The sequence below is a fragment of the Lontra canadensis genome, unplaced genomic scaffold (genome assembly GCF_010015895.1).
Source record: "Lontra canadensis isolate GAN:19392208 unplaced genomic scaffold, GSC_riverotter_1.0 scaffold27, whole genome shotgun sequence".
NCBI classification, from domain to species: Eukaryota; Metazoa; Chordata; class Mammalia; order Carnivora; family Mustelidae; genus Lontra; species Lontra canadensis.
Genome location: NW_022631021.1, coordinates 5432168 through 5450046, shown reverse-complemented (window position 1 = coordinate 5450046; position 17879 = coordinate 5432168). Strand labels below are relative to the sequence as shown.

At 39.9% G+C, this 17879-nt stretch overlaps 1 protein-coding gene across 3 annotated transcripts; it reads left to right on the top strand.

Annotated features, from left to right (window-relative positions):
* Positions 1–656: 656 nt before the first annotated feature.
* On the top strand, positions 657–17309 carry OGFRL1 (opioid growth factor receptor like 1). 3 transcript variants are annotated; one of them, XM_032864419.1, is made up of 7 exons: positions 657–946; positions 5078–5164; positions 5321–5399; positions 8391–8469; positions 8566–8632; positions 8739–8884; positions 13614–17309. In XM_032864419.1, the coding sequence occupies exons 1-7, from the start codon at positions 713–715 to the stop codon at positions 14278–14280; spliced, it is 1359 nt and encodes a 452-aa protein (XP_032720310.1). In that variant the 5' UTR covers positions 657–712; the 3' UTR covers positions 14281–17309. The 3 variants fall into 3 exon arrangements, with proteins under 3 accessions (XP_032720310.1, XP_032720309.1, XP_032720311.1); XM_032864418.1 differs by having other exon boundaries at positions 658–946; positions 5318–5399; XM_032864420.1 differs by lacking the exon at positions 657–946 and adding an exon at positions 2552–2653 and having other exon boundaries at positions 5318–5399.
* The last annotated feature ends 570 nt before the right edge of the window (positions 17310–17879 follow it).

Here is a 17879-nt window from a genome sequence, read left to right as displayed (position 1 = left end):
AGTCCTGGTAGCTTGGGTTTTCTGTTCTTGTGGTGCCCATTAGCTTTGGTCTTCTTCTGCTGTGGCTCATTCATCTTTCTTCCGGACCAGCCGGGAGAGGAGGAGGGGGTGTGGACGGGACTCTCCGCGGACTGTGACACCGCCCTCGACAGCACGTCCACCCCAGCCCTCGGCTTCCAGGGCTGGGCGGGACCACTCTTCCCGCTCTGCTGGGAGGGGCCCCATGCCCGTGGTCCTGCCCCGAGTAGGGGTGGAGAGGGGCGGACGAGCAGCAGACCCCGATCCTCCCCAGGAGACGTCAAAGGCCAGGCGGAGGCAGGCCTTCCGGGGTGGAAAGCGGGCAGCGAGGTGTGGCCCCGGAGCCGGGGCCGGCGGCGCTGAGGCCGCGGGCGCGGGCAGCGGCGGCAGTTCGCTCCCCGGGGCTCCCCGCCGGCGTCGGCTCCCGCGGGTGGGGAGGAGAAGGAACCAGATGGGCGGGTTCAAGCGTTGGCGGCGGCGGTCCCGGGGCCGCCGGCTCCTCCCCGCGAGTGTGCCTGTCTGCCGCTCGCCGCGCTGAGGCAGTGCGGCGGCGGGCGGGCCGAAGCTGCCGCCCAGCGCCCTCGCCGAGGCCATGCCCGGGCCCTAGCGTGCCTGCCGCAGCCCGCGCCCCGCGCCCCGCGCCCCGTCCCGCGCCCCGCAGCCCCGCAGTCCCGCGCCCGCCGCCGCCTCTTCAATGGGCAACCTGCTCGGCGGGGTCAGCTTCCGCGAACCCACCACCGTGGAGGACTGCGACTCCACCTGGCAGACGGACTCGGAGCCCGAGCCCGAGGAGCCGGGGCCGGGTGGCGGCGGCGAGGGCCCGGGGCAGGAGCCCGAGCAGCCTGCGCAGCCCCCGGAGCGAGTCGGAGGGCGGCCCCGCGCCGGCCCCGCGCCGGACGAAGACGCCGAGGCGGCGGGCGCCGAGCAGGTACGCGGCCCCGCGGTGGCCTCGGGCTGGGCCAGGGCGCCCCTGCCCCTTGAGGAAGGACGTCGCCGGGGACAGGGGCAAACGCCGAGCGACCCGGAGCACAGGGTCCGGGGCGCCGGCGGCTGCCGATCCTCCGCGGCCAGACCCCTCCGCGCCGGCGGCCGTCTCGCTGCCCCGCGGACCCGGGGGGCCTGCCGTGGCCGGGAGCGCCGGAGCCGTCCCCTGCTGGCCTGGGGCCTGACCGCGGGCACGACAAGGAAGTCTCTCACGGCAGAACCCAACTTGAATGGGTGTTTTCTTTGCCTCTGCAGCGCAGCTGGGTGCTGCGAAGGTGGGGTGGGAGGAACCTGTCTAAAAATAGAGGATTGTGAAAACTGGTCTAGTGCGTGTTATTGGTAAAAATTACCCAGAATAGGGAGGCACTGCAACTAAGGAGCAGCGAGCATTCTCCCCTGTAGGAGGGTCTATAGCCATTCAAGTATTGTGGAAGGTCCCCAACCGAAGTTAAAACGCCACAATTCTTACCCTAAGTAAGGCCTTTCGACTGAGGAGTTCAGGGCACTCTTCAAAACTCTTGTACCACCCAGAGACTTGTTGCTCCAGCTGTGCTTAAATCATTTGCCTAATATCATTTGGAGGAGAGGTTAGTAAAGGGATAACTATCCCTTTTAACCTCTGACACACTGAAAATAATTCGGAAAACAAAAAGGAGGAATGGTATAAGCCACCCTCTAAAAGAAGTGCGTGCCCTGGAGGCATTAAAGGTTTGTGGTTCTGCATTAGGCCTTCCTCTTTATCAGCTGTGGAGGAATGAGAGTGGGAAAAAAAATGGAGCCCAAAGTCAAATATGACCACAGGGTGCTTGGCTGGAGAACCCAAATATTACAGCTAAGGCTGCTTTATAAATCTGGATGATCATCTCTGTGTAGGTAAGGAGGAAGCAAAGTCCCAGTGCAGGCTGTACGCTAAACTATGTTATTTCAGTCACCTGCAGTTTCGGGGGTTGGGTGGAAGTTGCTGTTTTCTTCCCCATTTGAGACAAAACTGAGGTTTAGAGAGTATGAGGAGCTTGCCCAAGAACATCCAGGGAGAGAATGAATGATACAAGCCCAAGTATGTTTGTAACTAATGTAGAACCTTTAACCTGTTGGAATTGTGACTAGCTCTCGGACCCCTTGTGTCCTGGTTTGCTGATGGGTCATTTTGCGTTGTGCATTCAGCAGCCCTCTCCCAAAGTATTAGAGGCTGTACGCCAGTTTTTCCCTTTCTCTTGTCTCCCAATTAAGTAACCGTCTCAGAGAAGTTTGGGATATCAAAAAACGCCAGCTTAGATTCAGTCCAGCTAACTAGGTCCATCTATAGAAAACAATTGGATAATTAATGTTTCAGTCAGTTAATTGTGACAGAAATGGTAGACCACAGCAGCCCTCCCTTTTCCCCTTTAATGATTTATTTTTCTTGTTACTGTCACCATTTAACTTCCCTAAAAAAAATCTCCTCTTTAATGTTGCTTTTTGACTGTCAGCTCCATTTGTTGCCCCTCCTGGTAGTCATTTGCAAGTACTACTAGACCTACCTTTAGGCTGACTATCCCAGTCTGACTACTTCTCACCTCCTTCATTGCCTTCATTCTTAGTTCAAGTGAAGATTTGACAAATGATGGCGACATTAACGATCAGCAAGTCTGGGGAAAAAGCATCATCAGAGGTTAAGTCAAGAATTCTCTTCAATTTTATATCCTATTAGACGTCCAAGTGGAGTTCTTAACATATCCATGGATGGAGCCTTAGTCCAGGACTGCAATCATCAACTTATATTGTTGGTGATGTACAAAGTCCTGGCAGATAAGTGGTCACTAAGGAGTGGTGAGAAATAAGAACTAAGCCCTGGGCACTGCTCTATTTAGAACATATGAAGGGGAGGAGGAGCCAAAGAGAAGTGTGACAAGGGGAACCAATGAGATTGGAAGAACCCAGAAGAGGTGTGGCACCTGACAGTGTTTCAGGAAGGAGGGAGGCATTGAACTGGCCAGCACTGCCGGGAAGATGCCCAGGTTGAGCACTGAGATATGGTTTGGTAAAAATGGAGATTTGTTAGTGACGTTGAAAGAGCTGTTTAGATGGAATGCTGAGGATGAAAGCCTGATTGTGGTGGGTCATGGGAGAAGAGGAAGAGAAGATAGGGGGTATGTACAATTCTTTGGTGATATTTTACTGTAATAGGGAGCAGAGCTATGTAGCTGCATTTGAGGGGGATTTGGCAAAGAATGTTGTGTACGTTTATAATTAGAGATACTACAGCATGTTTGTCTGCTGAGGGGAATGATCCAGAAGAGAGAGAAATTTTGATGATGCAGGAAATAGGAACAATGAATATATTAAGGAACAGAATCCTTGGCTGAGCAGGTGAAAGGCACAGGATAGAGATTCCAAAAGGAGCAGAAGTTGGAGGAACAGGTCAGATACTTGCAGGTTGGTACATTAGAGGTTGGAGGATACAGTCATTCTCACGATAATCCTGGGAAATAGGTAAGGGCATGACTCATTATCTTTGTTTCACAGAAGATGAAACCAAGATTCAGTTAAGTGGTTGGCTTAACGCCTCACAAATAAGTAGCAGAGTTAAGACAATCCAAGTCTTGGGCTGTTGACATTGTACCAAGGTTCCTATCATGCTCCTTCACTTTTAGTGGAGCTGAAATGGCTTCATGCCTAATTAGCTGGACTTGCAGCCCTAAGCCTGGGATTCCAGTTCTGTGCTCTCACTGAGCTTTGGGGCCTTGTTCAACTTCTCTAAGCCCAGGCTACCTTGTTTCTAAGCTGGAAACACTAGTAACTGCCATCCAGGTGTGTCCTAAGAATCAAATGAAATAATATACATGTAAGCGCTTTGTAAATGGAAAAGTGCTTTCTATACAAATGTAGGATGATGATTCATATGATTGTAGCTCAGGCTAAATAGATTCAGAAACTTGCTAGGCAGAGCTATTTTGAAACGTGTGGCAAGGACCAGAATTTAAGCTTTCCTTGCTTATGTAACATGACAGAGTAGCTAATGTTAAACATCGGAGAATTTGGTGTTAAAGTAAGTATCTCTATACTTGTAGTAATAGTGAGAATCACACCACTTCAAAAGGTGTGAAAATTGCTTGGAGAATGCTAATCTGTCAACACAGATGGGGGTGGAGGGTGATGAGAAAGGGATTGGGAGGGGGTGAAGCTCTTAATGAATATTCAGACCTAAACTTTGTCTTCTGTTTCATCGTTATCATCTGTCTTATTGTCCTTCTGCAGATTGCAGGACACAAGGCACTCCCTTAGACATTCTAATAGTACGTATAGTTAAAGACATGAAACTGATTACATTGACCCATATCTTACATTTTAAAAATTATTCACGGTGTTGAAAATTTTTAGAATTTACATAGTATGGATAAACTACCATATATAAGTTACTACGATCTGAAGTTCATTTCATTTGAGAGCTTTTACTACTCTGTGTATATATATTTTAAATTTGCTGATTTATGTCACCTTGTGTTATCACTGGAGTCACAGATTATACATGCCTGTGTGTACTTGTTATGGTGCTACGAAGGATGGAATTTAGAAAGCTATTTAATTTGTTTTAAAAATCCCCTTTTCATTTCATAAGTTGTGTTTTCCTTCTAAGTACAGCTAAATGTTGCAGTTAGTGACAATTTTCTTTGTAGAATTGATTTATTATCTTAACAATTTTCTAGTATTATGTATTCTAAAATTTTTGTCATAGAATCATTTGTGTGACCTTTGGTAAAGTAAATGACTTAAATTCATTTTGAGTTCTGTTTCTGTTGAATATTGATCTAGAACATTTGGCCTCTATAGGTTCTTGGTGAATAATAAAGTTTTTTTATTCAGTAAAACACCTTATGTTATTGGACAAATGTTATTGGGTTCAAATCAGGCAAATAGAATGCCAAAAAATGTTGTAGTAAGCATCATTAAAAGAAAATTTCTTATATTGTCATTACACTGAACAGCTTGATACTTTTCAGGCTTTCGTTATGGGTGTTCATTATTTTAAGTGTTCTAGAAATTTCTCAGATTATTTTCCTTCACCATGTAAATGGAATTTCACTTTTTATTTTAGGGTGGTGATTCCACTGAAGCAACTACCAAACCAAAGAGAAGCTTTTATGCTGCAAGGGACCTGTACAAATATCGACATCAGTACCCAGTAAGAGTATAGAATGTTTTTCTCTAAAACATAAAATATTTCCCTTCTCTGTTTTTCTTATTTTGTGCTGCTAGTAAGCAAACATGCAAGAAGGGTCCTTGTGCCTTTTTTCTGTGTCCATATGCTGGAGATTGATTTATTTTTTTCCTTTAGCAGAACTTCAAAGATATCCGATATCAAAATGACTTGAGTAATCTTCGTTTTTATAAGAATAAAATTCCATTTAAGCCAGATGGTAAGTAATCTGCTACCCTGGTAAAAAGCAAACTTTAAATAATAACATATGCTTAGTTGTTCTTTGTTTATTTTGTGGTCGGTACCTTCTTAATGCATTTATTCATTGACTGGCTTTACTTTGCTCTATAGGCTAACGTGTCCCCAAAGTCCTAGACTCTAGAGTTGTGAACATCCATTTGGCAATTTCTGGAGGAATAACTGTGAATTAGCAATACTTTCCCACCACTTGTTCAGGGTGGGGGTCATGATAGTGTTAGTGGGGGCCACTTCTGTGAGAGGCAAAGAGATGAGATTCATAAATTCATAGAATCATAGAATATTAGGTTACTAAGAAGTGTTAGAGGAGATCAAATTAATCTTCCTCATTTTAAAGATGAGGTCACTAGGTCTTAAAGCTTGGATGACTGACTTGTCTGGTCACTTGATTGCAGAGTTGGGTCTAGGATCCAGGGGCCAGTATTCTTTTCACCACACCATACCTCCAAATTATTTAGAACATAGCTGAAAAGTAATGTTTATATTAGAATTAATAGATAATTATTAGAATTATCTAATTCTAATTCTAATTCAAGGAGCTTCAGCAGTCCCAGTGCAGTGTTCTCATACTCTAGGAAGGGAACTCCAAAGATGGTAGATCTCCATTCACCTCTGCCGAGTAAACTGCTTCCTCCTTCGCAAGTGTACAACTGTCCGCATAGAATCTTTTCTATGATTCTCCCCCTATAAGGAGAGGATGCATCCGTTATGGTAATATGCATATTTCACTGAGGCTTCGTGCTGTGGTTCGTGATGAGCATCCTAATTTTATCCAGGTTAAACCAGCAAAGTTGGCTTCTCTCCTTCTCGCCCTTATCTCTTTGAAGTGACCAGATGGCCCTGGCTTCTGCTCTTTGTTCTTAGTGGAAACTGAGCCAGATCCACAGCATGTGAGTCAGGGAATGAGGGTCAGAGATTGCAAAGCTTTCCAAGTAGCAGGACTACATTCTTTGGTGAACTAACTGGAGGAAGGCTATCTAAAGACTGGGAGGAGTGCTGGGATGAGGAATTCCTGCACTGTGTACTGAGATATGTGACAGTTGGGAGTCTGGACAGGAGAACATTGTCACAATGGCCAGATCCACTTGTCTTTAATTAATTTTCTGGTGTCCCAAAAATCTGCTCTAATTAAGGAGGAAACCTCTGGGTAAAAATGCTCTGTTGTGTTTACTAAGGATAGAAGCACACTGCTTTATTTACTAATTGAAATAGTGTTTGTTAAATTATTAGTTTTTTTAGAACCTGGGACAAGAAAACCGTTTGAAGAAATGCAATGATAGATTGTTAATTTGACTCCCATTTGAATTTAATAAAATTTACCTAAAGGAATGCCTTCAGATATTAAAAACATTGAACATGACAGTATTTAACTGAATTATTTTTGTATTTCTAGTAGTGAATTTTTTTTGTGGTAGTAATTTAAAGTAATAACTTCAAGCACTGCATTAATTTTTTGTAATCTTTACCACAAAACTTATTTTGAAATCTTATGGGGTTGGTAGGGGTCAGAAGCTTTATCTGAGATCACATAAAGTGTTATTCTAGTTTATTATATAAGTTACATAAACTCACCCGATTTCTTCCCCAGTATGTGCACACATATCCTTCCCCTGCAACACACATACACTTGCCAGTAAGCATAAGCCTGCAATGATGTATTTTAATTATTAAGCAGGAAGAGGGATAGTTGGAAGGGATAATTGATTTAAAAATTCTGATAAGGCCAAGAGTATGATTCAAAAACAACTTCTTACTCAACCTTCCATGAGTAGACTTCTACCATAAACTGGTAGAAGGTATCTGGTGAAAGCAAGAATAAGATGAGTTGCGTTTAGAGAAATATGTTGTATTTTTTTCTGTAAAATTCATTAAATGGGCCACATAGTCAATTGTGGGGACCTAGATAGAATTAGAGAAGCAGGAAGGTTTTGTTCTACAATTGGCCCTTGAACAGTGTAGGGGTAACAGGTGCTAAACCCTGTGTAGTCAGAAATCCATGTGTAGCTTTTGACTTCCCCAAAACTTAACTGCTAATACCCTCCTATTGACAGGAAGCTTTGCCAGAGGTATAAATAGTTGATTAACACATATTTGGTATGTGATAGGCATTATGTACTGTATTCTTACAAAAATAGTTCAAACTTATGTTGTTCAAGGGTCAACTGTAATGGGTTCTTATGGGGAAACAGTAGGATGTGGTGAAGAGGGCTTAGTTTTTGGAATGAGAAAGACCTGTATTCTACCTTTAGATTTATGATTTTGTCAGTGTGTGACTTTGGACAAATCATACAATGTCCTCTTTAGTAAAATGGGGATGGTAGCACTGGTTTGGGAGAGTTATGTGAAGATTAAGCTGGATGATATATACTCTGTAATATAGATCCTTTTTCTTCTATTTTTCTTTCCTCCCTTCTCCTTTTTCATGCTTTTCTTCTCTTTCTCTTCTCTCACCTTTCTTTTATTCCTTTCTTTTTTCCTGGGCTACATTTCATCTTGATCCCATCTTGTGTTTAAAGAAGTTAGGACCATCTAGGGCAAGGGTTGGCAAACTTTTTCTGTCCAGGGATGGATAAGAAATACTTCCAGCTGTGTGGGCCATGTAGTCTCTGTTGCACCTCTGCAACTCTACTGTGGTTGTGTAAAATAATAAATGAATGTGCATGGCTGTGTTCCAATAAAACTTTATTTATAAAACAAGTGACATAGTTTGTCAACTCCTTTAGAGTAACACTGTTGGATAGAACTTTCTGTAATTCAAGGTACCATAGAATTTTAAAAAATTAGGCCTATTACATAACTGAGTATATGGCATAGGATATTCTTCTTGGCATAATTTTTGTGTGCTATTATTAAATTTCAAAGGTTTTAATATAAAGATTAAGTGGTTAAAAGTTAAAATGCCTTCAACAATGTCTTAAATGTCTGGCTCATCTTCTAAATATTTACTGCCTAGGTGTTTACATTGAAGAAGTTCTAAATAAGTGGAAAGGAGATTATGAAAAGCTGGAGCACAACCACACTTATATTCAATGGTCAGTTACATTTCTGTATCTTGAACCGTGTCCTATTTAATCATGTATGTTTTCCAGATAACATTAATATAACAATATTATTTTTCAAAAAAATAGGCTTTTCCCCCTGAGAGAACAAGGCTTGAACTTTTATGCTAAAGAATTAACTACATATGAAATTGAGGTAATGCAAGCTCATTTCATTTTATAGGAGATGGCTCAAATAATATTGTTCTTTTATTGTCCTGGTAACTACTGAATCATTTCAGCTGACTTTTTCGCCCCCTTAGGAATTCAAAAAAACAAAAGAAGCAATTAAAAGATTCCTCCTGGCTTATAAGATGATGTTAGAGTTTTTTGGAATAAAACTGGTTGATAAAACTGGAAATGTTGCTCGGGCCGTTAACTGGCAGGAAAGGTTTCAGCATCTGAATGAGTAAGTAAAGCCCCAGAGTGCATCAGGGGCCAGCATGTTATTTTTTCTGGATTGGAGTTCTCTGTATGGAGCATAGGAAAAACTAGTAGATGGACCAGAAATTTGAATTGAAAAGCTAGTCTGAAATGCATTTTATTCCTTGTTCTGTGTTCTAAAGCACAACAAAACAACAAGAAAGAATGACATTGTAGGTTGGAATAAGGCCATTCCTCTTCAGAGCTGTTTTTTCCTGAAACCTCTCTACTGCCCAGGCCAAGTGGGGTCTCTCTCCCTCTTTATACCATGGTTCCTGGCACTCTTACCCATTTCTTGTATACAGCTTTCCACATCTCCTCTGCTAGGTTGTGAGCTTCCTGCTGCTAGGTCTGTTCGTTGGGCATGGTATCTTCTTAGATTAAATCCATAAATTAAGACTATGACATATAAAAACCATTTTGTAGACTGGAAGGGGAAAGTGAAGGAGGGGGAATCAGAGAGGGAGAAGAACAACGAGAGACTGTGCACTCTTGGAAGCAAACTGAGAGTTTTAGAGGGGAGGGCGGTAGGGGACCGGTTGAGCCTGGTGATGGGTATTAAGGAGGGCATGGGTTGCATGGAACACTGACTGGGTGTTGTACACAAACAATTAATCGTGGAACACTACATCAAAAACTAGTGATGTATTGTATGGTGACTAACATAACAACAATAACAAAGACTGAAATGTGTTTGTACATTACTAAAAAAGAGGGAAAATTAGAATATTCATTATTTGGGTAAAAACAAAAGCCCACTTTTGCTTACTAAATCCTAAAACCCGTGAAGGAAATTTTAATATGGTTTATTTGGAATTGATTTACTGTATGTATTCTTTTGCCTGGATATATATAACTTTCATTAATACTTATACCCAAAGTTTATTTTTCTTATTATTTTCTTTGTATGCAAAATGATTTTTTTTCTTTTTAATTATAGGGTGACTTATGAATATTGGACCATAAAACCAACAACTTTAAAGCATTTTTTTTTAAAGATTTTATTTATTTTTTTGACAGACAGAGATCACAAGTAGACAGAGAGGCAGGCAGAGAGAGAGAGGGAAGCAGGCTCCCTGATGAGCAGAGAGCCTGATGCGGGACTCGATCCCAGGACCCTGAGATCATGACCTGAGCCGAAGGCAGCGGCTTAACCCACTGAGCCACCCAGGCGCCCTAAAGCATTTTTTTTTTTTTTTTTTAGCACATTATAATTAGCTGAGCTGGGCAAATACCAAGGGGGAAAAAAATAACCTAGGAAATTTTTCTTTGCCCAACAGTTTTAGGCATCAATTAACTGAATTTTTTTGGTGTTTTCCAGAACTTTCATCTTGCTTTGCTAAAATGAGTATAAGTATTAATGTTTAAGCCTTCTTTTTACTTTATTAGTCATAGTTAACACTTTTAAAATGGCAGCTTGTACTAAAACAGCGACGATACAGGTATAAAGCTTTATGATCCTGAGTACAAGATCCAGTAACTCATAACTCAAGTTAAATTTGATTTATATAAGACACTTAGAGCAGAAGCATATATGCCTTTGCCTAAGCAATGTGGATAGCTGTCTCTGGACAGAGTTTCTAAAGCCTTCTGTCATACTGTCAACGAACGCTATCTGCAAGTAGCCTACTGACATGAAGGACAGCAGCAAGAGCATCATTTTAGAGAATCGCCATCCTCAGCTTCTTGTTTCTGCTTGGAACAGCAATCTCATTTAGTAAATGTTTGTCAAACGAACAATGAACAAAAGACGTTTGCCAGCTTAAATCCTCCTTGGGGTTTTATTTTCTGATTCTCTAACTGATAGTTGGAAATAGATCCCTTCTGAAGGTTTTAATTAAAATGATCTCCTGGCTTAGGTCAGGGGAAGGGATCCTGAATTAACCATCAGATTCCCTTGCCCCATTCAGATCCTTTTCTTTCCACCACCCACTGTCTCTCATTTTCCTTTCCCTGGGTATTGCACAGAGCTTTTATTTGTGTTTTAATCTGTGTGCATCTTGAGTTTCTTAGAGTAGGCAGGAAACTCAATATATTTATAGTAGCCCAGCAGAAAAAAAAGTATTGAATGAAAGTGAAATGAAGTAACGTTTAGTGAACAAGTGACCATGAATAGAAGAACTGAAATATTTTCAAACACGGGAGTACAGATATGTAGACCAACCACTCAGATGTATTTCCAATTTTATTTGTAAATTAAATTTACAAATTTAATTAAAGGATAAGGATACAAATCCTTAGATTATGGAGCCTACTTTAGACCCTGGAATTGCTTCTCACTTTTATTTTCTACCTCCTGTGTGTTCTCTCTTCACCTACCTGGTCTTCCTGACACCTGCAGTCCTATTTACCATCCTTACTTCTTTTGGGAAGCCCAGCTTCTCTCTTTTATCTGCTATGCAACCCCAAAGACTGCTCACAACATTAGAAGGGTTTTATCTGCTCTCTTCTCTTCCATTTTGTCTTTATTTGTCATATTTATTTCAAATCATAACTGAAACACTCAGTTTCTTTCTTGTATACTTCTGTTCCATAATCTTCATTTTTATTCTCTTCAACCCAAGTTTTTGTCCTTTTCTACTGTTACATAAATATTTTAAATCAGAGAGTGTATAGATGTGGATAAATGTGTACAGAAATCCCATCTTGGCCCTTGGTCTAGGACTAGATATGTGTAATTGAGCTGGTTGCAATAGAGTACATTTTGTTGGATCATGTAACTCATCTTTGGGATTTTTAAAGAAAAATATTCCCCCCACTTTTCCATGCATTTCTCTCTCAGGTTTATAGAAGCAGATATTGCTCAAGGATTTTATCCCTAAATTTTTGGGGAATAGAAACTCCATACTAACCTAACACTAAGTCATTTCTGCTGTTAATGGCACATTGTCTTAACCTCATTCAAATTCTCTTGCCTTAGAAGATTTTTACTTCCTAACTATTGAAAAATACAGATTCTTAAGACTGAAACATACCTGCTGTGTTTTACCCTTTGGCCTCAAAGAGTCGAATATTAGGATAATACTTTTGTGGTCAACATCCAGGAGAATAAGGATGATAAAACTGCTGTGCTTGTCTTTTCCAAGGTTTGGCTAGCCTGAATCATTAAGGTTTTTGTTTTGCCCAGACAAACTTTCTTATTAACATGTGAGACTGTGGAACCATCCCCTTCCGCCCCTCAGGTAATTCCACATCCTTCTTCACTTTTCCCAGATAATTTACTAGTTCTTCCTAAGTGAAATATTGCAAATACTTTTGGAAACGAAAGCAGGTGTATGCATTGCTTGTATAAAGTTCAGTGTCTGGTGTATAAAACAGGTTTTCGGGGGGTGCCTGGGTGGCTCAGTGGGTTAAAGCCTCTGCCTTCAGCTCAGGTCATGATCCCAGTGTCCTGGGATCAAGCCCCGCATCGGGCTCTCTGCTCGGTGGGGAGCCTGCTTCCTCCTCTCTCTCTGCCTGCTTCTCTGCCTACTTGTGATCTCTGTCAAATAAATAAATAAAATCTTTAAACAAACAAAACCAGGTTTTCGGAAGTTAGAAATAAGTGGTGGGTATGGTTGTGCATCAGTAGCGGGTAAATCAATCCCAGGCTGTTGGTGATGCTTGAATCATCTGTGCAGCTGAAGAAGCCTTGAGGAGGCAGCCAGGTATTTGTAATAAGGCAACTATTGCCCGGTGACGTAGGGTAAATATGTTATGAATTGTGAGAGAGAGGCTTTGTGAGGAAAATTGTGAGGAAAGCCTTCATCTGATAACAGCTTTAGTTTGGGGACGGTGGAAAAAGGGGATGGGGGAAAAAGGCATCTTTGGAGTCCTTGCCATTAGAAGCAAAATTTAAAATTCTCTGGGAAAAAGGAGACAGAGGCCATGGATGGAAGACGATTAGGTGATTAAATTGGGAAAGGTACACATAGGTGGCTCTGAGTACCACATTTAAATAATAACAATCACAATATGAATTTTAAATAGTTTCTAATATTTTTTGAGTCCTGTGTGCTCTGCATAGGTCTCAACTCATTTGATTCTTCTAACAGTCCAGTAAGGGAAGGGCCATTTCGCCTATTTTGCAGATAAGGATACTGAGTCAGAGAGATACCGTAACCTATGTAGCTGTGGGGGGTAGAGCCACGGTGCGAGCTCAGGTGTGTCCCCAAAGCCCATGCTCCTCACTATGTTCTGTGAGAGACCAGTTTTGCATCCTTTGTCACAATTTTGTCTAGCAAGGTAGAGTGGCTTTTGGTGCTGTCCTTATGAGTTGGGTGGTATGGTGGATTTTGCTGACACTGTAAGTCATACCTTCAGCTGAAAGCTCATTTTGCTTTTATGTTTGGTGCCAGTTACCTGGGAGGGTGCAGGACAGTTGGTAATGTTGCAGATAAATGCCCTAGTAGACCACATCCTCAGTGTGCTTAGGAAACAACAGCTCAACATCAGTGGGAATAAATTTTAGATTTAAATATTTCTCAAACATGAAAAATTAAAGTAACAAGGGGAATTTATATTGTATATTTGAATGTCGTATAGATTGCCATTACATTGAAGTATAAGGTTTTAATAACTTCTAATTTATTCTTCCAATGGTGTCTGATAGGACTTTCAGTAAAGTCTTTGTTCAGTTAAAAAATATTTTTCCAATACTTTTCATTCCCCTGCTTTTCTTCACCTGATTTCCACCCCCCGCCAACACACACATTTTATTCAATCCTCTCTTTCAGGTCCCAGCACAACTATTTACGAATCACTCGTATTCTTAAAAGCCTTGGTGAGCTTGGATATGAAAGTTTTAAATCTCCTCTTGTAAAATTTATTCTTCATGAAGCCCTTGTGGAAAATACTATTCCCAATATTAAACAGAGTGCTCTGGAGTATTTTGTTTATACAATTAGAGACAGGAGAGAGAGGAGAAAGCTCCTGCGTTTCGCCCAGAAACATTACACGCCTTCAGAGAATTTTATCTGGGGGCCGCCGAAGAAAGAACAGTCAGACGGGGGAGGCAAAGCCCAGAAAATGCCTGCCCCTCCCACCTCCGGTCACATCAGTCAAACTTCTATGCACAAAAAATCCAAGGACTCCAAAAATTCCTCCTCAGCTGTTCATTTAAATGGCAAAACAGCCGAAGAAAAAAAAGCGGCACCTGGAGGGCCTGGAGAGGAGAGAGACAGGCCCAGTGCAGAGCCCAGCGGTGAAACTACCAAGCCGAGAAACACAGAGGACAGTAATGGCGAAAATTCAAATTCTGAACCGGAAAAAACAGTCACCAGTCCCACTGAGCAGAAGGAGAGTACAGCTTCTCCTGAAAAAGAGGAGGACGGTGACAGTCATAGCAAAGACTGTGAAGATCCTGGAACTGCAGGTGCTCCCGATGATGGACAATCACAGTGAATTATCAGAGAACCCACACCCCAGCTTAGGTAAGGGAGGAGGAACTGTATAGGGTCTCCTGAAGAACGGAGGGCACATTGCAGATTTTCCCCATCTGTTTTTGATTTCTGTTGTCAACTTTTTTTTGCTGGTTTTTCATTTTGGATGACAATGAATTCAATCTTTAGTAAGAAGTTTTAAGCAAGACCCAATAAACGAATGTATTCTGTAATGCTTTTAGGATGTGACTTTTCAAATTCTGTACCTAATGATTGCTTTTAAGTGATTTTCAGTGTATCTGGGAATAATCATGTAGTATTTGATGTATCAAATAAATTCCTTGGGAGATTACAGTCTACATAAAGAAAAGCAAGAGGATGAATTTCGTCCTGTTGCCATGCTTTTTGCCAATTTATGGATTTATTTCTTAAGCTGGAAAAACAATTTGGTCATTTCAGATATATTCATAGAGTAATTTGGACTCATCATTACAACACCTTAATATGTTTATTTTTAAATTCTGGTACGTGAGATTTATATTCTTGGGGAGCTATAATCTCCCAGCCCATTTCTTGTCCTCACTGCCCTTTCCTGTTTCCCTCTCTCTGCACTTGCCCTCATTTGCCATCTTTGTCAGCCAGAATGTGTGTTTCTTGGGTACGTTCAGGTGATCCCCTGTACTGAAATTTAAATGGAACAGAAAGGCACTTTTCAACTGTATGATCATCAAGAATTTGCTTTTTTAAATTAATAAAAATGTCTTTCTATGTTAAATGCTTAAAAACTAATTTTGATGCAAAAGTCCAAGAGAAGGATTTTGCTTTTATGGCTGTTCCATATAAATTTGGTGCTTGTGTCTAAATGCAAATGACTAAAGAATTAAAAAATAAGAAAAGAAATTACTCATTTTTAAACGGCATGCTTCTTACGCTGTCAACAAGGTAGTGGTCCCTAATCCTTGACTATCTCAGTGTTCTGTGGGCTATGAAATTAATAATAGTACTTAGTCCAGAGTATCTTAAAAAAAAAAATTTGTTGTATCTCTAAGTTGTGAAACCTCGAAATTGAGAATAGATTTGAAATTCCATATCCTCAGGTTTAGCAAGCACTTGATGTTTTGATACTGGTTAAGAGGAAGTAATTTTATTTCCTCTACTACTATTATTAATTAGTATTACAAATCAGAAAATAATCAGAAATGCTGTGGTGAGAACTTCAAAGCATACGTACAAATATAGTTAAAGCAATTAATAGAAAAAAGTTCACTTTCATTTAGAGCAGAATTGGCTTTTGTATATCTCTTGCGCTTTTAGATTCACTTTAACCACCAGAGAATTTTTACTATGTTCTAATTGTTAGTCATAACATACCATCTTCTGTTACCTTTATGATCAGGGGATTTCCAGCCAAAGATTTCTAGAGAATATATCAACAGTATGCCTTTAGAAATACTTTATTGCTTTGAAGTTTACATGAAACATCACATTTGCTCAAACTTGACTTTTTAAATATGAATATTAGAAACAATTTGTATATCATATTCCAATTAATCTAGAGTATTTTCTCATTTTTGGTTCCCATAACATCCCAATTTTTGCTTTCTATTGTTTGTGAAGTGAACATAAAGATTTGGGGAAACAATTCTGCTTTTGCATTTCGGTTTCGTTTTTGTATGGACCCTCTAATGTGGTGCTTGTAGCAATGTCCCCATAGAGATGATAAACAGTTTTCAGAGTTAGACGGTGAGAGTAGTTGTCACATTGAACTGAATTGTAGGAACATGATTAATTCAAAATATCTTACCAAATCTGAATACATGATAAAGCGTTCAGACTGCTTTCTATGTGTATACTGCTAAAAATTTGTGATCAGATATTAAAATATTTAAAGAACAGTGGACAGAGACAAAAATAAATGGATATAATCTGAATGTCTTGGAAACTGTAGTGTATCAGAGCCCTTACAGGTAAAACATTTCATTCAACAATTTAACTTTTAGAATATTATTCCTAATTAGGGGTTTGATTAGATTATGCCAATTAATTGGAGAAGATTTAGTCTCAAGGGAAAAACTGCCTGGCTTCCATTTAAAACAGTGGCCTTTTCCCACTATTATTTTTAAGATCCATATTCATATGTAACAGTATAATTCCTCCATTTAATCTGCAAATATTTTATGAGAGAATTCTTCAGTAGAGAACAAGTGAGGAGATGTCATTCCTTTTGCAAATAAAAACTGAGTGTCTAAAATTTTTTTTCTATAAAGAATACTTTGTACAATTAATAGTTTTTTAAATAAGATCTATAGATACGTATTTATGTGGGTCTTAAATATGAAACAGCCCTCTGGGTTTGACGCTGATATTTTGTATTTTGAAAAACTACCATATGCTTGCAGAAATTTATTGAGAAGCTGTTTTAAAAATGCAATGAAGCATGGCCAAATAGCTAGAAACATTATTGAATCTTTCCAAATATATAGACTTTATTATTGTACCTTGGACTGCGAGGATATAAACATTGGCTATTGATAAAATATTAAATTGCATTTCATGGCAAATAGATGTTATATCGCTTGGTTAGTCTAGTACATTTCTAATATTTTGTGCTTTCATATCTCTAAGGGGATAATATATGTGAAAGTATTTTGAAATACTGTAAAGTGATATATAATTATAAGATATATTTCTGTACAGTAGAGAAAAGTTTATAACATTAAGAATATTGTATCATTATACAGTTTCATGCTCAATCTCATAAGGAACTCAGAAGAATCATGATAGAAGTGAAAATGTGTCTGCTTTCTCTAAATCAGGTCTAGTTCTCAGTTCAAAAATTATTTTGTATAGTTTTATTTTAAATTTAGGTTTTGAGACTACTTTTTTCAGCTTCAAGTAGAAAATAAAATATACAACTCAGGAGTTACTAGAGAAGTTCTAAGATTTTTTTGCTAAGTATTAAAAATATAAATATATGAAAATGTCATTTAACACCTATCATTATCATTATGTTTCATGTTTTGTTGTATAGAATTACCTACTTTGCTTCTAGCTTTTATGCTTTAATCTGAGTGAAAATATGATCTGGTGAAAAAGGAAAAACAGTGCCAGTGTTCTGAGTTACTCTTTAAAAAACCATTTTAGTAGGTAAACTCCATATCAAGTGGTCAAAAACTGGTTGAACTGATAGATAGAGACTATTTGGTTAATTGTATAGAGTTAAATTTCCCAAAGTTTTAAAATAGAGTTGTGGTTGAGTTTATACTCTCTTGAGTAACTTAATCAACCAGGTTTTTTGTGTTTCTATAATTGAGGTTCTTCTAGAAGCTGTATTTTCTAATCTGAGAAAAGGACATTCTTGATTTTATTTGAAAGTAGCTTCGTCTATGGGTCTTTCATGTCTGTCTGGGCTGAGTGGGAGTCCTTTGTTATAGGAATGGTTTTGAAGACTTCTAATTTGTTTCCTACTAAGAGAATTCCAGAGTATGGGTCAAACAGGGTCAGTGTAGGATCTAGAACATTAGCAGTTACATATATTGGCTTCTTTTGACTTTTTTTGTAGTGTTTATGACATGAACAGATTTGTGTGGGGGTAATCTCTAGAGTGACAGTGAGTACTAC

What these genes read in the sequence shown, in the direction of transcription:
- OGFRL1 (XM_032864418.1), top strand. Translation starts at nt 713, where the DNA reads ATGGGCAACCTGCTCGGCGGGGTCAGCTTCCGCGAACCCACCACCGTG. An exon ending in AATTCCATTTAAGCCAGATG is followed by an intron (nt 5,400 to 8,390) that starts GTAAGTAATCTG and finishes TTTACTGCCTAG; the next exon opens with GTGTTTACATTGAAGAAGTT. An exon ending in AACCACACTTATATTCAATG is followed by an intron (nt 8,470 to 8,565) that starts GTCAGTTACATT and finishes TCAAAAAAATAG; the next exon opens with GCTTTTCCCCCTGAGAGAAC.